At 40.5% G+C, this 25,957-nt stretch overlaps 1 protein-coding gene across 4 annotated transcripts in view; it reads right to left on the reverse strand.

Moving 5' to 3' along the window:
• LOC114652518 (tripartite motif-containing protein 16-like) overlaps positions 1-25,957 on the reverse strand; it is an 89,596-nt gene that overhangs the window by 43,772 nt on the left and 19,867 nt on the right. For 3 of the 4 annotated variants that reach the window (XM_051927862.1, XM_028802892.2, XM_051927864.1), the window contains 2 exons: positions 25,197-25,262; positions 8,746-10,315 (listed from right to left, as the gene is read on the reverse strand). In XM_051927862.1, coding sequence (XP_051783822.1) covers positions 9,774-10,315; positions 25,197-25,262 — 608 coding nt within the window. In that variant the 3' untranslated portion in view covers positions 8,746-9,773. Of the gene's footprint in view, positions 1-8,745; positions 10,316-25,196; positions 25,263-25,957 lie in introns of those variants that run through there. The other variant, XM_051927863.1, reaches the window with a different exon arrangement.

Genomic DNA, 25,957 nt, shown 5'->3' on the forward strand with positions numbered 1-25,957 from the left:
ATGTTGTGCTGCATTGTTTGCTGTGACACCCCTGAGCTGATATTTCATTACATCTTTCAGAACAAAGAAGCAGCATTTTGGTTCAGTAGTTAGTTTGACCTAGGTCTCCTCAAAATTCACCACAAATGAGCTCCTCAGGCTCCTCAGTAAGAAAATGGATGGACTCACGCTTCAAACAGATGTCAGTGAAATATTTTATGAAAATCATATGTGTGATTGCATGTGTGGCTTATATGTTGTAATGTCTGTTTGAATGTTGTGTCATTTTTTTTTTCTTTTACTTCAGGCATTTGCCACTTCAGCAGATGTCCAAGGAACACTCACCTCGCCTGACAGTCCTTGGATTATAATTCTTGGTATGTAGACATAATAGTGCAGATATCTAATTGTACCTGATAAAAGTTACTCATGTTTCAGAGTACTCTTTACAGAGTAATGAATGTCATTTTGTAATTTTTATTTTCAGGTCAAACTCTAAGCAACCAGCAGTGGATGGTGAGCATTGAAGGTCACGTTGTATGTGAGGGAACACAACTCGGCATTGTCTGTGGCCGCGCTTCTGTGTTTGCTTCATGTTACAAGTTCAACCTCCAATATAGGAAGAGACTGCAAGCACCCTTGATTTTGTTCAAAGGTAAAATATGGACTTATTTTCCATACATACATTTTCATTATCTTACACTTCCATCAGACTTTATTACACAATGACTGTAAAACGTTTGCACCATCCTCTTAGACACACAGTAAGCGTATTCTCCTTCTCATACCCATTTAAACGTTTGTGACACACTATTAACCACCCTGACACACACCATGATATTTTTTCTATGAATTCAATTGGATAAAAGTAAATATTGGCAAATTCAGTCATGTACTTGAATCTTTTTAAGAAAATGCAAATAGTTGATAGTGCAGAAACTAAGAAACTGTGTTGAAGATGTGTTATGGCTTCACTTTCCCACATGAACCTCAAGAGGAACCATTGCAGTCATGACAAAGAGAATGATTTTTTTTTATTTTATAAAAAATTAAGTAGATGTGTTTTTCTTTCATTTTGCCATTTAGATGATTTATTGACATCAACCCTGAACAAATGTCCAAGGTCAATCAAGGAAAAGCGACATCCAAGAAGACTAGCCAGGTAGTCCATAACAAGAAGAACTCAGTAAACCCTCATTTTTCTTATCCACTTTGTAAGATAACGGACTTTGAATAGAATTTGGTCCGAGTTCATCCAAGACCACTTTGTTCACTTTTAATTTTGACAGTTTAGGCAATTTTTGTCTAACATGGTGTTCATATTCTATTTTAATGTGAAAGTCAACATTGGTGCTACTTTTAAATGTAGTACTGAATGCTGAACTGTGTTTATTGCCAGTGTTTCCCACCTCTGTTGCAACCATTTGTGTTTATCTGAAATAATGAAAGACTGCTAACAATTAAAAAAACTGGTAATGTAAAAAGCTAATCAAGATCTTAAAAATAAGTGTTTATTGGAATGTTTCAAATGAAAGAAGCATTATTTTTTTACATTTAAATTAATCTGTCAGTAAATATAGCAATATAATGTCTGTACAAAAATCTGAGCACGCTGTCTGTTGCGTGATCACGCTCACAGGTTATGCGTGAGCATGCGCACTATTATTTCTGTATCTGATACGCGGAAAACGCTGTACTGCATGCACCCGCATTTATTCAATTGTTTGTTGACCTTATGTGCGTCTATTTGATGTTAGTTACGCTTTGTTGTTTATTTTATTAGAAATGATTTTCTAAAAGTAATGATAAAGCTCATAACGTTGTTTTACCAATAAGTTCAGACAATCCTTTATGTTAAAGTGTGTTCAGTTTAACATTCAAAACTGCATAAGTACATTCATAAATGTTGCTTCTTTAGTCATATATAAGTTCTTGAAGAAATCAGACTTGGTTATAGTTGCTTAAATAGTGATTTGTTCGAGTCTGTACAGCGCTAACGTATTTGGTATGTTTTATTTAGTGCCTTTTGTCAACGACAGCATGTCATAGCGCTCTGTTAATTTCTGCTGCCATCTACTGGCCCTTTTGGGCATTACATGTTTTAGCGTTCTCTGAACCTTTATTTTGCGAGTTATTTTATGTTATTGTATTTGTTCTGTTTCAGAAACCACACATAAATATTTGTCTGCAAATAAACATTTAGTTCTACAAAGTCATTGCAACAATTCCTTCCTTTGTAACGTTCAGCAGTTAGTTGAGATCTTTCTACCTTAATTCTGGTCTGTCTCATCCTTCTTATCGAGGATTAGGATTTGGTGCCACAGACACTCATCAGTTTGACGCGCGCACTGTTTAACAAAGTCCTTATCAATGCTGTAGTGACACTATAAAATGGTATTCACAGTATGACCACTGTAAAAAATCAAAACATATCTGTAGAAAATACAGTTTTAAAGCTAACATTTTCTCATGTAATTTTACAGTAAAATACTGGCAGCAGAGTTGCCAGCCACTTACTCTACTTTTACAGTGAAGCTTCTGTAATTAACATTTACAGTGTTACACTAATTTCATAATACAGTATTGTACAATAATATTACAGTATCATACTGTATTATGAAATTACAGTGTAATACTGTAATTGTTAATTACAGCAGCTTCACTGTAAAAGTACAGTAAGTGGCTGGCAACTCAGCTGCCAGTATTTTACTGTAAAATTACAACGAAACATTTTACAGTGTACCGTTTAGTACAACAGATGGCTTACTTTGCTCTTAAATCGATATTGAAATGCACACACACGTCTCCTAAATTAGTTTTTGAAATGTCTACGTTTACAGTGTCCGTTTTAGAGAGTCGTAGTTTTTACTTGTTCCCGTTATTATGAATTATAATTCCTCAGTGTCACATATTATTCGTTATACTCGCGAGTCCCGCTTCATTGAGATTCTGTTTTATATTCTGTATATGCAAACATTTTAAACTGTGCGTTTATTGAACTGACTATAGCAGACTTGTCATCTTCTTAAATGACTTTATTTATATGATATTGACAACTAATCATAAGGTCAGAAATCAAGGAGGCTGTGAGTTTCATGGACTGCGCTGTTTCTTTGTTTTCGTGACATCGCGTCCGTAGAGAGTGCATGACGTTAACAATGCATTGTGTCCTAAATGACAGCGCACACGCTTTGTGATAAAAGGCCAATGTGTCTCAGTTTGTTCATTAATATATTTTGACAGTGTATTTTAATCAGAATTATTGTAAACATATTACCCATGGTAATTTCCCATTGTAGATAACATTTGGTGACAATAAATAAAAGAGTAACAACACATATAATAGTTATGTTGCATTGTTTATAATTAACAAAACTCATCGTTTATCTGGAATGTTCTCCTTATACAGTCAATTTATTGCACTTCTGAAGGTGTACACTGTCGGTATTCTCCATTGCATTTGCCCCCCAGTGTAACGTGTGCCAGTGCAACTGAGGGGTGGCAGACGAGCTCACGTAATGGGAGACAAGGCACCGGCCAGTTTATTATTATTATTATTGAACACGTATGTAGATGACATGTGTGTCTTATTTTATGTGTGTGACAGGACGGACGGTAAAGCCTTGAATGAAACTCCGTGCTGATGCTTTGGGTAAGTCGACAGGTGAGGAGCAGAGAACGTTAAACGTGTCAGAGACTGCGGGGGATTGTGGGACTGAAGATGGTTTAAGAAAACAGAAACGACAAAAGCTTAGTCTGTCAAGAATTCTATTTCCATCAGTGATTTACTTTGTTGTGCTGCACTTCGGAAGACTACTTATTTACCCCCCTTTGAAAAAAGCATTCACAAGTAAAGGATGCTGCTGACAAAGTCAGATGTTTTTTGAAAGTTTGGCTCCAGATGTGCTTATCCAGCTGCTCCTTCTTGTCAGTACTTGAGTGATCTTTATGTTCACCTCTGGATGAATTCGCAAAGTTTCTTTACAACATTTTTGTCTCATTAACACAGAAATCCCGAGACTTTCCCTAAACTGAAGAAGACGCTGTTGATTGCACTGATTCTGTTTTAAAGACAGTTGTGATTAGTTATGCAGCACATGCTTTTACTCACATTGCTTTTTGGAAATCAATAATACAAATCAGCTACAGATCTGGGAATCACTGAATAGTAATGACGCTAGCGTGCCTTATAATCACGTGACAGGCACATTTGAAACAAGAGCGGCGTTTCGAACGCTCGTCACGGTGTCGACATGTCAGTATCGAGCGGCCCATCACTACTCTGAACTTTTCACTTCCGATGAACACCCGTCGGCAGAGGCAGTGGATGTTTATTTGAAATCAATTAATTCGTCAAAAGTCACACAAACTGGCAGCCCCGGTCTCAACTGAAGAACTCAAAATCGCTGTAAGTGAGTACAGGCCTCGGTACGTTAGGCTGGTGCAGGAAATGTGGGTGAGATAAAATCTGAAAGGCAGACGACACGATGAGAGGTCTGGCCGCGTGAGGTGCTGCTATTAACTCCACAGCTGCACAACTTCACTGCTGTAAACTCCCCGTTTCAGGTGATACAGAAGTAAGAAATCACATCAAACGCAGTCTGAACTCAGAAAGAACTTTAATTCCTGTTGCCGTGGTCTGTAAATGAAGTTAAATACATAAACTCAGTCACACCATTACATTCAACGACACATTTTAACTACTCTGCCCATCTAACTTTAACAAACATTTGAACCTTTTTATATTAAACTAGCCAACCCGCTACGCCGCATAATTATGTATTGATGGGTGAACACTTCCTGAAAGACACAGTTGTCCAAATGGGGTTGGTTTTGAGGATACGACTGTCACTGTAAAAAAATGTTTTGTTGGATCAACCTAAATAAATTACTTCACAAGGTAACAAGCAATTTAATTGATTTCTTTCAAATTTTTTTTTTTTTTAAATATTTTTATTTTATTAATTTTCATTGTAATCATTCGATACAAACAGATCAATTTATAACCCAACAAAATTGAAGACAAATCAAACCCCACCCCTGAGAAGGAGAGCTTAGCTAAAGGAAAATTGCTTAAGGCTTTTTAATAAGGCAACATTAAACAAAAGAAAGGGAGAAGTAAATATCTATATAAATAAGAGATGGAGAAGGGAGTTAAATGCGGTAATAGTTATTTCTCTTATTCTAAAATAATATTGATTAAATCCTGCCATGTTTTGAAGATTTCTTTCATATTTTAAAAAGTATTTGAGTAAACTTAACTCATTTGAGTTTGTTTTAACCTTTTCAAAAACTTGAATAAAAGCAAAAAAATGTATTTAGCTCAAACCAAATTTCTTTAAAAACTCAAATTAACTGCGGTGGGCTGGCGCCCTGCCCGGGGTTTGTTTCCTGCCTTGCGCCCTGTGTTGGCTGGGATTGGCTCCAGCAGACCCGCGTCACCCTGTAGTTAGAATATAGCGGGTTGGATAATGGATGGATGAACTCAAATTAAAATTTTGTCCATTATTGTATTCACTGTAATGCCAACTTAAATTCTTAATTGGACTCATCTAAATATGTTCTTTATATGGTGTTGAATTCACTGTTTGTCAGGGGTGAAATTGTTTTTAATAAAACAAACCACAACAATGTTTTGCTTTAAACAATGGAAGCAAATTTATTTTAAAATTAGTGCTACATTTTGTACAGTGCCTTCAAACATGAAACATGTTTTTAAACTGATCTAATGGTGGTGAATGTTACTGAACCAGCTATAGCAAAACTCTTTTAGATTTATTACTGAATATTTGTAACACAAAAATCAATTTTTTGGTCATTCCTTGAACATGTTTTTTCTGTAAATATTCAGAACAAACATTTCACAAAGAATACATATATATACATATTAAATACACAATATATTTTATAAGCTTTTCACAAAAAATGTATAAAATGTAAAAAATACATTAAATATCTATTTGAAATAATTAAATATACATATATTAAACACACCTTATATTTTGAACATAACATAACATTATATAGTATACATAAAATATATATATATATATATACTTTATATATAGTCACAAACTCGAGACAGAGTCATATAAAGGTTTGGGGCAGCCACCCGTATAATTTGGTTTCCTGGCTGCAAAGTTGCTTTTCAAAATCACACAGCACTGATGTGCACAAAACCGAGTCCAAACAGAACTGAGGGAATAGGGAAAAGGTGGAGGCTTTTAAAGGGGGAGACAGGAAGTGAAGTCAGAGGGGTCGGGCTCATGTAGGTCTTCTGCCATTGGTGCGAGCCCGGACGTGACATCACAGGGGTCGGAGCCGGCAAGGTCTCCAATGCGATTTTTTGCTTTTGACTAAATAAAAGAAGTTACATTAAGTGACAGCAAGGGTTTTCAATTTGAAGTAAGGCAATAAATTATGTTAGATGAACAAACATATTAATATAGTTCATTATAACTACTAAAATTAGCTTAAATCAAAAAGAGCCCTTTTTCTCTTTTTAGAGTGTAGGTGAATGAAAAGATGTTACTCTGGAGAGGGCAACATACAATACAGCGTTTTACATGCTGCATACAGCGATTCACATCAAAGCATGGACACTGCTAAGACCATGGGATACCCCTCGCAAACTGTTTTACACGCTGCATACAGCGATTCACATCCGCTACAAATATGATTCTTCTTAGATGGTGCTGTCGCGTCCACCCTCGCTTTCGAAGCATACATACTGCCTGGTCATGTGCCCGCTCGCAAGAGCAACTAACAGAGACCCGCCCACCAACTGTAAGACCATGGGATACCCATCGCAAACTGTTTTACATGCTGCATACAACGATTTACATCTGCAACAAACATGCTTCTTCTTATGGGGTGGGTTTGAGGATACGACTGTAAGGGAACTCTGGAGAGAGCAACATACAATTGTCCGTGACTGAAAACTGGAGGACCGCCGCCGCGACCCCACCTCCCAGAGCGAGGGATGGGGCTGGATGGCGGTCACGTGTGGAGGGCGGAACGGGGTGTGAGGGGAAGGATGCCCAGCGAGGATGATGTATTGATGGGTGAACAGTTATCTCTTAGTCATCGTTCAGTACGCACTGCCTGCTCATGTGCCCGCCCCCAACTCCTCACCTGAATTGCTTTTGTCCGTGTACAGTCCACATGCACTTGTGAGTCACGTTGACTATTCATTTTCCAAACACCGCCCCAGGCGGTTTCGTCGCTGCTACAGTCCACATGCACCTCTGAGCCAAATTGACTTTTCATTGTTCAAATGGCAAATGCTTTCGCTCACATGCGAATTGTTGGTGGGCGGGGCTCTGACGTGCGTGTGCCATGGTCGGCTGCTTAGTGAATTGTTGGTGGGCAGAGCTCTGTGAGTTGGAGTGCATGGCTCCGTCGTGCGTATCACACAGTCTGTCTTGCATGCTGCTTCTTGTGTGCCCTGGTCGACAAACAAACTGTTTTACACGCTGCATACAGTGATTCACATCCGCGACAAACATGCCGGCTGCCCAGCGGGTCATGGGAATAACGCCGACGGATCGCCAGTCAGCATCGTTTATGGTCAGAATTACGACGGTATGTGATCGTCTTCGAACCTCCGACTTTCGTTCTTGATTAATGAAAACATTCTTGGCAAATGCTTTCGCCCTCACACAAATTGTTGGTGGACGGGGCTCTGTCGTGCCTGTGTCATGGAGATAAAAGTAACTTTTGCGGTGTTTGTTGCCTGGAGAACGAGGGTGGATGCGGGCCGGGAAATAAGGAGTATTGTGTAGACAAATGTTTTCCGTGTTCCTGCAGGACCATCTAAGAAGAAGCATGTTTGTCGCGGATGCGAATCACTGTATGTAGCGTGTAAAACGGTTTGCGATGGTGGACGCAGTCCTGCGTCGTAACCGAAAAGTCAACATGGCTCAGAGGTGCATGTGGACTGTAGCAGAGACGAACGCGAATGACGCCGTGTTTTGTGAGTTGTCGTGTCCGAGTTGGTGGGCGTGGCTCTGTGAGTTGTCCTATCCCATTTGGTGGGCGTGGCTCTGTCTGCGTGCTCCATTGGTGTCTTGCTCGCTGGCGGGTTAGTGAATTATATATATAGATTATCTAAAATAAACTTACTTTTCCGCAATGACACACAGCATTAATGACTCAAGTTAAATGGGAAAAGGAAAAACTGATCTTACAACGTGCAGTAAGTAAACAAACAAACAAAAAATAACGAAGCATGAACATTCACCTGGAAGTATGTAAGAAAAATTTCAACAAGTGCTTTCTAATGTTCTGCCACTAGAGGTCACCATTTAATATGGCAAAGGACTTTATGACAAGAATCTTCCATAACCTAACAAAGCTGCACTGTCCTTAAAGCTAATGACAATATTAAGAAATCCACACTAAATATCCATTTGATCAAACCCAAATCTTTCCTCCCCTCAGCCTTGCCATTCATTTAATATTGAGAGTGGCCACTAGAGGGGGCAGTTTGGCTACAGAAGAATCAGCTCAGCTGTCAGCTCTGAAGGTCATGTGACTGTGTGATTGTGTCCCCCTTATTTTGCTCTTAATTCATTTAAATCTTATTTAGTTTTATATATAATATTTAAAGTTCTTTATTTCAGGTGTTTTATTCCTGTGTTTTTACTTTATTCTTATTTCTTTTACACTGCACTGTATTCTTTTCTCCCCCCTTTCCCATGTGTGTAATATGGCGGGTGTCCACTAGAGGGCGCCACTGCACTTCAGTCCCACCCCTCAGTCCTCCTGTTAAAGTCTCCATTCGTCTGACTCTCTGATTGTTTCTCATTCTCTCCTTTCATGTTTCACTGCTCAGGATTTCACTGAATGCTTTCTGCTTTTATCTTTTAGATTTCCTTTTTGTAAAAATTGCTGTGTAATATTTAGAGTGGCCACAAGAGGCAGTAGTGTGGCGACTGACCAATCAGTGACCCCTTCTGTCCATTCGTTGTCTTTCTTATCCGCTTTTCAATTTCAGGTTTGTGGACAAGGTGGGCCAACCCTGGACGGGGTGCCAGTCCACTGCAAAGCCACACATGTGCGCCCATGTCAAGTGTGTGCCTAACAGACCAATTTATTGAAGATGTTGGAGCTTTCAGGGTACCAAGAGTGACAAATCTGGGGACAAGGAGGAGGTGCAGCTTAAAGTTTAATGTGACATCAACTAAAACACCAAACTCTGTCAGTATGGCTGACGTCTGACTGACAGGTGAGTCCTCGTCTTCAGACATTCACAGTGAATTCATTCTGAAGTGAAGGACCCTTTGAGTGACCAATAGAGGGTCACAAAATGTCTGGTGAGTGGACAACACTCCAGTCCCATCTGTCACTCTCTGCTCCTACATATAGTCACTATTCAAGAGCTCTCTATACCGAGTCTGTATAGCGCCTTTCAGTTGTGCTGATCCAGCAGGACCACATGCCTGTCCTACTTAACAGGTGACATTCAGTGACACTTGGGGGACTCAGTAGTTGTTGGGTTGTCAGCCTGATGGAAATGTGGCTTGTGAATCAACAGTGACCCATACTGGTCAGACTGGTATTTGTAGGTCTGAGGTGTCTCCGCCCCTCATTATGACACACACACCTGATTGGCTACTCAAACCCAATAATAATGGAGATCCTGACAGCCGCACTCGCCCCACATTCTCATCCACAAATTCAATCACAGAGGTGCAGCCCAGCCATCATGTGAATTTAATTTCACCCTAAACTACAAACACAAAGAGGACCTGAGCTTGTGGGGACATCAAGTGACTCGTGGAGTATACTGGTCAGTGTTCACATGGTGTCAGATGGCTGATTGTTACACTGGAGTTTAGACTAAGACAAAACACTGGATAAAGGGGCTCAGTGAAGGAGGTCTTGAACCTGTGCAGGAGGGTCATTGTGTGTAAGATGCTATAAAATGACAGAGAGCCAGCAGGCCAGTCCAGATACACACCTATTCTGGGGCTGTAGGGGGCGCTGATTTCAGTCTGCTTGTAATTGTGAAGCACAGAGTACTGGGAATGAGAACATTGCAAACACCAGGACTTGTTGTTGCATCCAATGAGGCTATCTTTGCCCTTTCCTTTCCTGCCCAGTCCTTTATATGCGACTCCAATCCTCATGATATCTCCACTGCACTCCACCTCCCAGTAACAGCGAGTCCCAGTCAGAGCCTTTCTGCACAGAACTTGTTCCCGGTGTTCAAATCTGTCAGGATGATCAGGATATCTAGTCACTGTCCCCTCACGTGTCACCTTCTTGTTCCCTTTAGACAAACGGAGTTGTTTGTTTGCCGTGTTGATGTCCAGTGTGAGGGGACAGAAGTCTGAAAGGAGAGAAAAGAAAACGAGTGAGGAAATCTGGGAGTGTGTAATAGGACTGGGGGCGGAGCACAACACAGACAATTAACAAGAACCAATCAGGAGCTGCGCTGACGAGACACTGATAGTAAAGAGCTCCTCTGATTGGACAGAATCTGTGGGGGTGTTTAAAATTCTAGAATCACAATAAATCCGAATCCCTTTTATTCTCCAGTACTTCATGTGCAGGAATCTGACTTGGTAGATTTGGAGCTCCTTATAACGGAACACAACATCACAGACAAATAACAGAAAGAGCTGAAGTTAAAAAGACAAACTTCACACCAAGTTGTAGAATAATCCAATTATAAAGGAGATGTGCCGATAGTGATGTGCCAGTGAGAGTGTGTAGTGTGTATTCCCGTGTCACACACACATGTCCTCACACTGTACACACACACACAGTCTCTGACAGAACACATGAACACACACAGAAGACGTCTAAGTCACTGCTGGGAGAGGCTGTCGCTCTGGCTAAGAAAGTATGGAGGTGTCTGTTAGTTTGAGTTTGAATTGACTGAAGCGTTTGGGAGTTTGTGTGAAGAAGTGATGAGCTGCGGAGATGAGCCCGTGGTGGTCCTTATGACACGGTTAGTGACACGAGATGTCTACAGGTTTGCACAGATAAAGAGCACAGCAGACCTCACCACACGCTCATTTATTTCTGGAGTGTGCCGTTGATGAGCCAAACCAGACACCAATGGAGAATGTGATTACACTTTCAATGATGGCTTTGTAAAACTGAACGAGGATTGGCTGTGAAATATTTCATTTCTTTATCTGGCGTAAGAAGTCCAATCACCGCTGTGCCTTCTTAGTGATGTGGTGGTGTTCATGTCCCAGCTGAGAGTGTCTGTGATTGTTGTGCTCAGAACTTTGAAGGAGTCCACCATATTGACTCCTGAATCATTCATTTCTAGTGTTAGAGGTTGTGACTGCTGTTTGTGAAAGTCAATGGCTATTTCCACTGTCTCGGGGGTCTTGAGCAGCAGGGTGTTGAAGCTCACCAAGACACAAGACGAGACCCCTCTTTTCTAGAAGGTGTTTCATTGCTGTTAGTAATTAGACCAATAATGGTGGTGTCATCAGTAATCTTAATGATTTAACTGAAGATCAGTGGACCTGCAGTCATTGGGGTACAAGGAGTAAAGTAGGGGGGCCGTCCACAGCCTTGAGGGGCACCTGTGCTGATACAGAGACAGTCTGAGAGGTGGGAGTCCACACAAACGTATTGTTTCTGGTTTATCATAAAACTGTAAATCCATTCACAGATTGAAGGATTCAGTTCAGAGTGTAGAAGTTTAGTTATCAACAGCGCAGGCCCAATGGTGTTAACAGCTGAGCTGACGTCTACAAACAGGATTCTGGCAGAAGTTCCTTTACAGTCCTGGTGCTGCACACAAAGTGAAGGCCCATGTTGATGGCGTTGTCCACAGATCTGTGTGCTCGACATGCAAACTGAAGAGGGTCGAGATCAGTAGCAGTGACAAACTTCAGATGGCTTAGAAGAAACCATTCAAATATTTACATTAAAACTGATGTAAGAGCAATAGGCCAGTGATCAGTGAGGCAGCTTACTTTATCACTTTTAGGAACAGCGACAGAAGATTTAAAGCAATCAGGTCAAGTGAACTGAGCAAGAGACGAGTTAAAGATGTCTGTGAAGAGAGGAGAAAGCGGCCTGCACAGGTTTGATTGTGTCAGGTGAGACAGAGTCAAGGCTGGCTGACTTCTTACACTTCTGTGTTGTGAACAACTTCCTGACGTCGTCGTATTCCTTCATAGAAAAGGGAGAAGAGGAGGGAGGCTTTGTGTAGAAGTGGCTGCTGATAAAACCACCTCAGAGCTGAAGGAGCTGAGAGGATGAAAGAACTGAGCAGCTTGTTGGTCAGATCTGCCACAGAACTTGAGGGATGAGGAGTCTGAGTGAGCACTGGGAGACGACTTTTAGGAATTAGTAACAGACTGAAGGCTTCTCCACACAGAGGAGCGACTGTCTGCTCCACACTGAAGCTCCAGTTTATTTCTGTGTTTCCATTCAGCATATTTGACTGCGTTGTTTAGCCGATTCCTGGTCAGTCTCTAGGTGTCCTTATAACCAGTTTTAGGGGCTTTTTCTTTCACCTGATGGAGATTCCTTAGATCTTTGGTGAGCCACGGCTTTCCATTGTTATAAATCACAATAGATTTACTGGGAATGTAAGCCTCTTCCCAGAAGCTGATATAAGATGTCACAGTGTCAGTCAGCTAATGAATGTTTTAAAACGTCCCAATCTGTCCAGTCCAGACAGTCTTGTAATGCTTCACCTGACTCATCAGTCCATGAACAAATCAATTTCTTTACTGGTTTAACTGGTTTTAGCCTTTGTTAATAAGTGGTTAGTAACTGTAGCATAATGTGGTCAGAATTACCCAGCGGTGAGTGAGGTAAAGCCCGGTATGCGTCCTTCATGTCGCAGTAGCAGTCATCCAAAGTCTTCCTGTCCTTGGTGGGCCTTTTAACAAGCTGTTTGTATCTGGGAAGGTCGATGGTGAGGTTTGTGTTATTAAAGTCACCATCACTGTAATCGGGGAGTTTCCAAGACTGCTCTCCAAACCAGTGATGTAATCTGCCAACTGCTGCTGCGCTTCATTAACTGAAATGACTGACAATGAAATGTTTGTAATCAATTGTCATAAACTTGTGACTGACAGCTCAATGATTTACTGGCCAGCAACCAAGACGGCCATTGAGTGCTGAGAGATGTGCAGTTTATGAAGAAAATCATCATGGAGTGAACTGAAGCTACACAGTCATTAAAGGAGATGATTCATTCAGTAGAAATTAATTTCAAAATCAAAAGATGTGGGTTCAGAATAATAAGAAACACGAAGAAGAGTTACTGAACTATCCATTTATCCATTTTCCAACCCGCTGAATCTGAACACAGGGTCACGGGGGTCTGCTAGAGCCAATCCCAGCCAACACAGGGCACAAGGCAGGAACCAATCCCGGGCAGGGTGCCAATCCACCGCAGGACACAAACAACTGAACATAGTTACTGAACTATGAAAACTCAACTCAGGACAGCATGATGGCTGGCAGGTTGGAGCTACGGCCTCACAGATTGAGCTTCACGACTTTGAATTTGGCGCCCAGTGGTCGTCTTTGTCAGGTCAGCGTGTTCTCCTCATGTCACTCCTGGTTTTCTTCACACAATCCACAGACGTGCATGTTGGGTGAATTGGCAACACTGAATTGGCCTTGTGTGGTTGTGAGCACCTGACTTAACACAACGCAGCCTGAACTGGATTAACCTTCCTCTTGTGTTAGCTTTCTGTTATCATCTCTTATGTTAACGGGTCGGTTTTGACCCGTGTATTAAATCAGCTATAAAATACACTAAAAACAATAAGCTATCATCCAATTTGTTTCTCATCTCTTGGTTACCTTGTTAGGCTTCCTTATCCATGAAAATGTTGGTTTTAATACTTTTGGTGTGGGCCTCTGGGCCTTTTTTTGTCAGTATACCCCTTGATTTCAATTAAAAAAAATGGTAAAATGAACCTCAAGAGAATCATATTAATAAATAAAAGGTTCTTGTGTTACCTGACTAATACTGAGGGGTATAGAACACATCTCTTAAATAAATTTGTTTTATTTATTTTTTCATTTTAATATTAATAACTAAAGTGACATCTATGGTGTTACGGGTCAATTTTGACCCATAGATATTTACATCAAGAAAAGGCAAAAAAATATTTTTGTAAGCAATAGAACCTTAATATAAACTGAAAAAAATGAAAAGCAGAACAGGTCATGACACAAAATATATATTTGCATGGTCAAATAAACAAAAAACAATCAAGAAAATCAAACAAATAGAAATCAATTACAAGTTCCAAAACTAATACAAAGCTAAATCAGAGTAAAAACCTCTGTGTACAAGAACATGCTTGTGTATGTGTGTGTTTAGAGGCATGTTTTTGAGTGTTCTTTGCAGAGATATTTCTTGCAGTTGAAACACAATACATTTGTCTTTCTGTCCTTACTGCTTGGGCAGACCTGACACCTCTTTCTTTTTGAATCAGGCGGCCTGACTGGGGTTGTTGCTGTTTCGGTTGGTGTTGAGGCAGGGCTGGCTGAGGAGGATGCTGATGCAGATTCTCTCTGTGTTGCTGATGGTGAGGATGGAGTGCTGGGTGAGCTCTGCAGCTGTCTGGGTCTCGGGGCACCCGTTCCCTTCGCCTAATGTGTGGCTTGACAAGGGAATTTCCCAACTCCTCAAGAAACAGTCTCCACTTGTTTTTTTTGGTTGAGTTCCACCCTTGGTGGATGTGGCTCCACAACACAAATGCATTATATGCAGACACATCAAGGATGTTGTAAAACACAACCATTGGCCATCTTCTGGTCATTCGCAGGCATGTGTATGTGGCTGTCAGCTTGTCCAGGTTGTCCACTCCTCCTTTGTTTTTGTTATAGTCGTGGATAATTGTCGGCTTTTTGTCACTTCCTAATGATACAGCTGTGTCTTTGTGAAGAGTAGACATGAGTATCACATTCCGGTTTCTTTTTGGACAATATGAGACAACAGTGGTGGTGTCTGTAAAAGTAAACTTTGAGGAAAGTGGAGCCCTGCCCTTCACCTGCAAGATTTCAGCAGGCAACTCAGGTTTATTTTTCTTCACTGTTCCCACCATGGTAAGTTTCCTCTTGAGAAGTTCTTGTCCGAGGTCATAGCTGGTAAAAAAATTGTCACAAGTGATATTGTGACCCTGCAGTCCAGTGGTCATATCGAGGACCACACATTTTCCTTGGTTTTTCTCAGGGATGCCACTCGCAGCTTTGCCTGTGTAAATCTGTAGATTCCAGGCATAGCTGGTTCTTGCGTCACAGGCTGCCCAGATTTTTATGCTGTATTTCCCTGGCTTACTGGGTATGTATTGCCGGAAGGGGCATTTTCCTCGAAAAGGGACAAGACGTTCATCCACTGTCACCTCTGGCCCTGGGTTGAACATCAGCGGAAGGAGCTGCACCCATCTCTCCCAGACATCCCTGATGGGACCAAGCTTGTCAGATCTCACTCTGGTCTCTCTGTTGTCAAATCTGAGGACTCTTGATATCATTTGAAATGTCTGAAGTGACATTGTTGCCCGGAAACTATTTCTGCCTGTTGATGCGTCCCATAGACTATCAGTGGCCTCATTGCAGGATCTGTACACTCCAGCAAGAAGAAGAACACCAATGAAAGCATCCAGGTTTTCCTCATCAATGTCTTTCCACATGTCGCCATGGACTTTTTTTTCCTTCAAGGTTCATCATAGTAATGATGATTCTTTTTAGTGACAATGGCATAAATAGCTCAAAACATGTTTTGATGTCACTGACTCTGGTCAGAGCAAACCTTGTGATTCCAGGGGTCATTTTGATGACATTTGCAGCAGCTGCCCTGCCATGTACATCATGAGGTACTGAGCTCCAAAAGATCTTACCATTTTTGGACTTGAATCTTTCAGCAGGAGCAGCTTCAGCACCAGTGTCCGACTCATCCGACTCATCAGATGTGTCTGTGTCTTCAGGATGATACTCCACATTGTCTTCCTCCTCAGAAACCTGCTCATCTGAATCGCTATGCTGCTCTGTGTCCTCTCCTTCATTTTCACCAAAAATATGATCCAGAACTTGGCTCACTGTAAATCTTCTTCTCATTTTTGCATGCTGCAAATTGTAAATGTGCACTCTGCAAGTCAAATGGCCACTCAAATGAGTGAATTCACCTCACATGTCTGGACAGGCCCGTCTTTGTTTGTTTTGTTCTTGTGCAGGTCTACTGGAAAGTCACGCAAAATGAGAAAGGTCACATGATTAGGAGAGGAGCTGGTGGTCAGTGTGTCAGCTGACAGTGCACTTAGGATTTCAGTTTTGGCTCGAATTATTGCTTTATCATCGTATTATCATAACTGGGTCGAAACCGACCCTAACAACACAAAGGTCATAATTTCAACCAGAGCATTTTATAATTTAGTAAAAATATTTTTTTTTGCTTTATTTTGTTGAAATAGAGGTTCCTGACAAAGTCAAAAAGCCTTGATGCAATAAACAAATTTATGTGATTCTTGTATGCATTTAAAATTTAAAACGGGTCGGTGCAGACCCTAACACAAGAGGAAGGTTAAACCGGTTTGTTAATGTTGTGTTAAAATCACTGCAATGTCTACTGGCAATCGCCATTGAGCCACTGGCAGTTCACTGTCAAAATGCTTATGAGATAAAGGGGATTATCAGAGAAGGACTTGAACAGAAAATTTCTCTATTTGCAGATGATATGGTGCTGTATATATCGGACCTACAAAACACTGTGCCTGCAGTCCTAACAGCACTTACAGAATTTCAAAAGATTTCTGGTCTCAGAATTAATTTGACTAAAAGTGTGCTCTTTCCAGTGAATTCTCAAGCACACAATATTAGACTGGACACCTTCCCTTTTATCATCGCAGATCAATTTAAATACCGAGGGGTAAACATCACAAGTAAACATAAAGCTCTTTATCAACACAATTTTGCCATCTGTATGGAAAAAATGGAGCAAGACTTGCATAGATGGTCAACCCTTCATCTCACTCTAGCTGGAAGAATTAACGTTGTCAAGATGAATATTCTTCTTAAGCTTCTTTTTTTATTTCAGAACATTCCAATATATATCAATAAATCATTTTTTAAGCAATTACATTCAACCATAACCTCATTTATTTGGAACTTAAAACAACCACGTATCCAAAGAGCGACCCTACAAAGACCTAAGGTAGAAGGTGGCATGGCTCTACCTAACTCAGTTTTATTACTGGGTAGCAAATATACAAGCTGTAAAAACCTGGACACAAATAGATGAACACACACAGGCTTGGTCCGCAATAGAAATAAAATTCTGCAGTACTTCTTTATATTCTCTGCTTTGTGCCCCAATAAATGCAAGTTATTGTCAATATACTAACAACCCAATTGTGCTTCACTCATTTAGAATATGGAAACAAATTAGAAAGCATTTTAAGATGGAGAATCTTTTATCTGTGGCACCTCTGCAAGAAAACCACCTTTTTCAACCCTCGCAAACATATGCAGTTTTTAATGTCTGGAAAACATCTGGGGGGCGGCACGGTGGCGCAGTGGTAGCGCTGCTGCCTCGCAGTTAGGAGACCCGGGTTCACTTCCCGGGTCCTCCCTGCGTGGAGTTTGCATGTTCTCCCCGTGTCTGCGTGGGTTTCCTCCGGGCGCTCTGGTTTCCTCCCACAGTCCTAAGACATGCAGGTTAGGTGGATTGGCGATTCTACATTGGCCCTAGTGTGTGCTTGGGGTGTGGGTGTGTTTGTGTGTGTCCTGCGGTGGGTTGGCACCCTGCCCAGGATTGGTTCCTGCCTTGTGCCCTGTGTTGGCTGGGATTGGCTCCAGCAGACCCCCGTGACCCTGTAGTTAGGATTCAGCGGGTTGGAAAATGGATGGATGGATGGGATTAAATCACTTCAGTGATCTGTACACAGACAACGTCTTTGTATCCTATGAACAATTACATTCCAAATTTAACTTTCCAGCAACAAATTTCTTTCACTATCTTCAAATTAGGAACTTTATTAAACAGAACCTGCAAGATTTTCCTCATCTCCCACCTTCCTCTATGCTAGAAAAAATATTGATCAGTTTCAAGGACTCAGACAGCATTTCTGTAATATATAAAATTATTTTACTGTCCCTTCCTTTCAAAGATCCAATAGGAAAATGGAAAAAGGATCAACACTCAACATATGAGAACAACAATAACAACAACAACATTTATTTCTATAGCACATTTTCATACAAATAAAGTAGCTCAAAGTGATTTACATGATGAAGAAAAGAACAATAAAAGACAAAGTAAGAATTAAAATAAGACAACATTAATTAACACAGAGTAAGAGTAAGGTCCGATGGTCAGGGAGGACAGAAAAAACAAACACAAAAAAAAAAACTCCAGACGGCTGGAGGAAAAAAAATAAAATCTGTAGGGGTTCCAGACCACGAGACCACCCAGCCCCCTCTGGGCATTCTACCTCACACAAATGAACAGTCCTCATTGTATTTTAGGGTTCTCATGGAAGGATTTGATGATGATGGTCATGCAGACTTCTGGCTTATAATCCATCACTGTTGGAACATCCTGATGCTTTGATCAGGTGGTGGTGGCGCAGGACGCCACCACAAAAAACCGGGAAAAGAAACAGAAGAGAGAGTAGGGGTTAGTACAGATTTTAGAGCCACCATGAATAGCTATTATAATGAATTGAATATACAGAGCATCAGGATTAAATTACAGTGAAGTTATGAGAAGGCCATGTTTTTTAAAGTGCTCCACTGTATTAGTCTGGCGAATTCCTATTGGCAGGCTATTCCAGATTTTAGGTGCATAACAGCAGAAGGCCCTCCACCTCACCACTTCTTTTAAGTTTTGCTCTTGGAATTCTAAGCAGACACTCATTTGAGGATCTAAGGTTACAATTTGGAATATAAGATGTCAGAAATTCCGATATATAAGATGGGGCAAGATTATTTAGGGCTTGATAAACCATAAGCAGTATTTTAAAGTCAATTCTGAATGACACAGGTAACCAGTGTAGTGACAACAAAACTGGAGAGATGTGCTCGGATTTTCTTTTCCTGGTTAGGATTCTAGCAGCTGCATTCTGCAGTCGTTGCAAATGATTTATGTCTTTTTTGGGTAGTCCTGAGAGGAGTGCGTTACAGTAATCTAGTCGAGTGAAAACAAACCCATGAACTAATTTCTCAGCATCTTTCAATGTTATAAGAGGTCTAACTTTTGCTATGTTTCTTAAGTGAAAAAATGCTGTCCTAGTGGTCTGATGAATATGCAATTTAAAATTCAGGTTACAGTCAACAGTTACCCCTAAGTTTTACACCTCCGTCTTGACTTTTAATCCTAATGCATCGAGTTTATTTCTAATAACCTCATTATATCCATTATTGCCAATCACTAACATTTCAGTTTTCTCTTTATTCAGCTTGAGAAAATTACTAGTCATCCACTCAGAAATACAAGTAAGACATTGTGTTAGTGAATCTAGAGAATTGGGGTCATCAGGTGCTATTGATAAATACAGCTGTGTGTCATCAGCATAGCTGTGGTAGCTCACGTTGTGCCCTGAGATAATCTGACCTAACGGAAGCGTGTAGATTGAGAAGAGCAGCGGACCCAGGATAGAGCCTTGTGGACCACCATATAGGATATCATGTGTCTTTGAGTTGTAATTACCACAACTAACAAAGAATTTTCTCCCTGCCAGGTGGGATTCAAACCATTTTAAGACCCTGCCAGAGAGGCCCACCCATTGACTAAGGCGATTTCTAAGAATATTATGATCAATGGTATCAAATGCAGCACTCAGATCTAAGAGGATGAGAACAGATAAATGGCCTCTGTCTGCATTTACCCACAAATCATTTACTACTTTAACGAGTGCAGTTTCTGTACTGTGATTTGTTCTAAAACCTGACTGAAATTTATCAAGAATAGCAGGTTTATTGAGGTGCTCATTTAAGTGTATAATGACTGCCTTCTCTAGAATTTTACTTAAGAAAGGCAGGTTAGAGATGGGTCTAAAATTTTCAAAAGCAGAGGGGTCAAGATTATTTTTTTGAGTAGGAGTTTAACTACCGCAGTCTTAAGACAGTCTGGGAAGACCCCCAAATCTAATGACGAATTTACTATGTCAAGAATATTATCAATTAGAAAAAGAGTGGAAGGTAGCAATGCAGAGAATTCATTTGAGCTCCATATGCACAAAACATACAATTATTCAACTCAAAATTTTATATCAAGCACATCTGTCTTGTTTAAAATTGTCCAAAATGTTTCCAGGGCAAGAGGCAACCTGCGAACGCTGCAATCAAGATCCAGCCTCACTGGGTTACATGTTCTGGGCCTGCACCAAATTAACATCATTCTGGACCAAAATTGTTAAGTACCTTTCAGACAGCCTTGGTGTCACAGTCCCCCCTAATCCATTGACAGCTGTGTTTGGTGGGTCACAGAGGGGCTTAAAGTGGAGAAGATCAAACCAACTGTGATTGCCTTCACTACACTATTGGCACGCAGACTTATTTTATTACACTGGAAGAATCCTAACTCTCCTCTTTCAAGTCACTGGGTAACTGATGTTATATATTATTTGAAATTGGAAAAAATCCAATTCTCAGTTAGAAGATCTGTGCAGAACTTGTTCAAAACCTGGCAGGATTTAATCAATATTTTAGAATAAGCTTTTAAAGCACTGAGGAAGCAGATTCTCTTCCCATTTCTTTTTCTTTTCCATTTATCTTTATCCGCTTATTAAACTCATCAATGTATTTATTTTTACTAGCTTTAAGTTTTACTGCATTGGCCATGCTCTCTTTCTCAGGGTTGGGGGTTGATTTGTTTTCAATCCTATGTTTTGTTAAAATTGATCTATTTGTTTGGAATGATTACAATAAAATCAGTAAAATTTAATTAAAAAAAATTACTTCAATGTAAACCCATGAAATGAATCCTATTTATATCGTTATATGTCACCTGTCACGTCTGTCTCTCTACTGTTTGTGTCACTGACATGCCCTCAGTAGTTTTGGTTGATCTCCACTTTTTATACAAGAATCCTAATTTTCTGTCAGATACGTGTAAACTGAGCACACTGTAATCCACCATCCTTTATTCCACAGAGCAGACATACACAATAAAATAAATGACAATAAGATGAACACAATTATTAGGACCCTCACCTAATGTTCTCTAACCAACTGTTTTCAGGTGAGACCTGCCATCAAGCACTTCCTGCAGCTCCTACTCCTCTCACTGCCCACTCTTCTTGAGGTTTGATGGACTTCTTCTCCCAACTGTAACTTCCAGCTCTTCCCATGGATGTTGACTTGGATTCAGTTCAGAGTGCATAGCGGACCACTTCAGAACATTCCAATGTGATTTCCAACATATTTGGGTGGTCTTACTTGTATGTTCTGGAGGATCAATGATCTGCACTTCAGACAGAGCTCTGTGATGTTTGCTCCAGAAGGTCTTGATGATCTTCTCATTTTATTGTGCCCTGCGCAGATTCAGCACTGCAGCCCCCTAACATTAATGAGCCTCCTCCATGTTTTGTGTTTTTTCTTTGAACGCTTGTTTTGTTTTCTGTGGACACAGAGCTGCTGTGACTTACTGTAAAGTTCTCGTTTAGTTTCATCAGTCCAAAGGAATTTCTCCAGCACTGTGGCTTGTCAACATGTGTATTAGAAAACTCCAGTCAGTTATTTATTTTATTTTTAAGTCTGTCTTTCAAAAGTGGGGTCTTCTACCATGGAGCCCACCTTCATTCAGTAAGTGATTGATGAAGCTACTTAGGTCAGCCTGAATCTGTCCTGATGTTTGCATTGGTTCTTTCTTCACTGCTGAAGTTGTCCTTCTGTTCAGTTGGGGGTCCATTTTCCATCTGCAGCAGCATTCAGTGTGTTTGGCTACAGACCATTGGACCTTAAACTTCTTGATGTTAGTTACTGAGGCCACAGGAACATGAAGCTCTGTGGAGATGGCCTTGTAGCATTTACCTTGACCATGCTGGGCTGTGACCTTCTTCCTTTCCTCCTCTTCTCTTATCCATGTCCAGTGTGATGCACACAATGACTCAGCAAAGCTTTGTGAGGGCTGAGTAACTGAAGACCCCTGTGATTCTCATAGTGGACTGATTCTTATTCAATGATGTGCTTTAACATCTAATGGATTCCACCAAATTTTCCATGCCATCTTCTTTTTGTTTAATTCCTACAATGTGTTAAATTATGAATAAATAACAAAGTTTCTGCTCTATGGTGAAAAGAATGGCGGATGCTGAGTACTTTTGTCAGCTTTAACTTATTTCACATAAATTTGAGATTCTTTTTTAATGCAGTGATTTTGGCTGTGTTTGTATATCCATATACTGTACATGTATATGTTAATGGTGGTGGACATTGTGTTTTTATTGTGAAACACACTGAGCTGCTTTCATTGAATGTCATGTGCTGTATAAATGGATTATTATTATCAAAATTATAAGGGAATGACTGAAGTCGAAAAGCATCAGAATTGAGACACTGGAATACAGAAAGAGAAAACAGCAGGAAGGGAAAAGAAAAAAAATAAGACAATAGAAAAAGGACAAAGGACACTGGAGGACAGACTGTTGTTAGAGTTGGATATGGCAGGATTTCATTTTTATTTTCCATGAGTTCACATGACACTTAATAGACTCAAGGCTAACAGACTGCTTTGCTGCTTCCCTGTCCTGAATGTCAATATCCCATAATGCACCAGTCACAGGACCCCCATCACATTCAGCTCATCAGTCACATCACACTCACATTATGCTTTCTGCTGGCTACACTATCATATCATAAACCTGGCTTGAGATATTAAAATTAATCCACTTTGAGTCACACTTCACAACCTCATAAAGTATTTCAGTAAAAGTTACAATCAGCATTTTCTATCTATCTATCTATCTATCTATCTATCTATCTATCTATCTATCTATCTATCTATCTATCTATCTATCTATCATATAGTGCCTTTCCCATCTGTCATTGTCTCTCTTTCTTTCTTTCGTGTGTTTCCTGTCATCTCTTATTATTATTTGATTGTCATTCTTATCCAAGGTGACTCCCATCATCTGAGATTCCATTGTTTCCTTTTCTTTTCTTTGTCCCATTGTAGCCCAGGCAGGTGAAGTGTCTTGCTGAGGTCACACAGTGGTGTCAGTAGTGGGATTTGAACCAACAACCTCAGGGTTTGAAGTCCAAAGTATTCACCACCACACCACACTGCATTCCTCCTTTATCTATTATATAGTGCCTTTCATGTATATCTATCTATTATAGTGCCTTTCACGTCTGTCTACTTTATTTGTCTTTAACTCCTTTTCCTATTTGTCATTTTCTCTCTCAGTGTTATAATGTCTTTCATAGTATTTATTATTTTAGTGCACTTCTCATCTTTCTCTTATATAGTGCCTTTCATATTTATGTGTCATATTCTGTCTTTCCCATTGCTCTGTCCATCTATCACATCATTTCTTTCCCATCACTTACAGTATATAGTGCCATTAATATCCATATATTATATAGCACCTTTCACGTCTGTCTCTCTACTCTTTCTATCCCTGACCTGTCCCAGTAGTTTTGGTCCCCTTTCACTTTTTAAACACGAATCCCACTTTTCAGTCAAATAAGTGTAAACTGACCCCAGTGACTGTCACCCGCCATTCTTATTCCACTCAGCAGACTTTCTTTGTATTTCGACTTCACAGATTATTTGACACAATAAACCAAATTCCGATGGCTCACACCAAGTGATTCAGACCCTCACCTCATGTTTTGTCGCTCATTATTTGGAGGTAATAACTGCCATCAAGCCCTTCCTGTGGCTCTGGATGAGACTTCTACTCCTCTCACTGCCCAGCCGGCCCACTCTTCTTGATGTCTGCTGGCCTTTTTCTCCCAGCTCTTCCCATGGATGTTCACTTGGATTCAGTTCAGGGCTCATAGCAGACACTTCACAACATTACAGTGTCTTCTTTTCCCCCATTCTTGGTGGTCTCACCTTGGTGACATTCGATCCCAAACACCTTGATGATCTTCTGACTTCTGATTGAATTGAATTGATTGATTTCATTGTGACCTTCACAGATTCAGCACTTCAACCTCAGACCATTAATGGCGTCGCTTTGTCTTCTGTGGACACAGAGCTGCTGTGACTCATCATAAAGCTCTCATTTTGTTTCTTCAGTCCAAAGATTCTTCTCCAGCACTGTGGCTGATTAACACACAGTTTAGAAAACTCCAGTCTGTGTGTGTCTTTCAGAAGTGGGGTCTTCTACCATGGAGCCCACTGTCATTGACACAGTAACAGATGGTGTGATTTGACTTCTGTTGTCCTTTGATCTCGCAGGTCAGCCTGAGTCTCTCTTGATGTTTTCTTGTTTTTTCTCCTCCATTTAAACTCTCCTTCTGTTCAATCAGAGGTCAGGTTTACTCTGGTGGTCTCATCAGTGAGGTGGGCTACAATCCTGCGGAAACTCAAACATCTTGAGAATATTAGCAGATGTACTGACTGGAACATGAAGCTCTTTGGAGGTGGTCTTGTATTCTTCACCTTGTCCACCCTTGGCTGTGACCTTCTTCATCTCCTCCTCTTGTCCTCGTTCAGTGTGAGGCACACAATGACACAACACAGCAGAGTGAGGACTTGACTGAGTGACTGAAGACCCCGGTGACACTCATTAGAGGAATCAGTCAGCTTGAGATGTCACCACAGTCCAGTGAGGTCTTTGAACTTCTAAGGACCCCCAATAATTTTCTCTGCCATTTTCATTTGTTTTAATGTTTAAAATTTGTGAAGTCGAGAACTCAAAGCAAAGTGTCTGCTATGTGGAGTAAAGAATGGAGGATGACGAGGACTTTTGTCAGATTTAACTTATTTCACATACAATTGTGCTTCATTTTTAAAGCGACACTTTTATCTGTGTCTGTATATACAGTCGTGTGATAAAGTAAGTGCACCCCATGACGTGGATTTTCTTTTTTCTTTTCCTTTTTTAACATTTTTGGACACATCAAGACTCGGGTTCAACAGACAGCTTTGGTGATTCACTGCCCATTCTCTCTGTCCCATAATGCACCAGTCACAGGACCCCATCACTCTCAGCCCCTCATTTACACAACACTCAGACTTTCATATCCTAAGCCTGTCCTGTTCTATTAAAACTTAAATGATTTTTATTGTGATGATCCATTCAGTCAAAGCACAAACTCACATTTTAAAAAGTCGTGTCTGCTCTGAGGTTCAGGAGGCTGGAGGGTGAAAACTGGAACTTCATGAGCTGAAAATAAAAAGAAAAGAGAAGAAGAATGGAAACTGTGAAGGTGGCATTGTGGGATCTTAGTTTAGTTCTTAAACACATATTACAAATGCAGAGCAGTTAAAATAAAACATTTATAAAATATACAAGGGCTGGCAAATTCGGCCAAACGTAAATCTGAATATTGATATTAATAATAAATATACAGGGAGTCAGAGAGTATTGAGACCCCCTCACTTTCTGCACACTTTACCGTGTTGTTGATTTAATTTTAAATATATTAATGTGCCTTTTGTGCTCATCAGTCTACACTCAGTAACCTTAATGACAAAGTGAGCACAGGTCTTCAGAAAGGTCTGCACATTTATTACAAATCAAAACTGAAACGTCTCCTTCCTAGAAGTATTCAGACACTGAATTCAGGTCTTTATGGAAGACCCTTTGGTGGTCTTCATGACTAAGTGTCACTTCAATCTTTGCACTCCTGGATTTGGCCAGTTGACCCCATTCTTCCTGGCAGATCCTCTCAAACTCCTTTAGATTTCAAGTGAAATGTCTGTGAATTGCCATCTTCAGGTCTCTCCACACACGTTCTGTGGGGTCTCAGTCTGAAGGGTCACTCAAGGACACAAAGACTTGTCACAAAGCCACTCCAGAATTGTCTTGGCTGCAGTCTTCAGTTCTCAGTTTGAGATCACAGGTTTTCTTTAAGGTCC

The sequence above is a fragment of the Erpetoichthys calabaricus genome, chromosome 5, assembly GCF_900747795.2.
Source record: "Erpetoichthys calabaricus chromosome 5, fErpCal1.3, whole genome shotgun sequence".
NCBI lineage: Eukaryota > Metazoa > Chordata > Cladistia > Polypteriformes > Polypteridae > Erpetoichthys > Erpetoichthys calabaricus.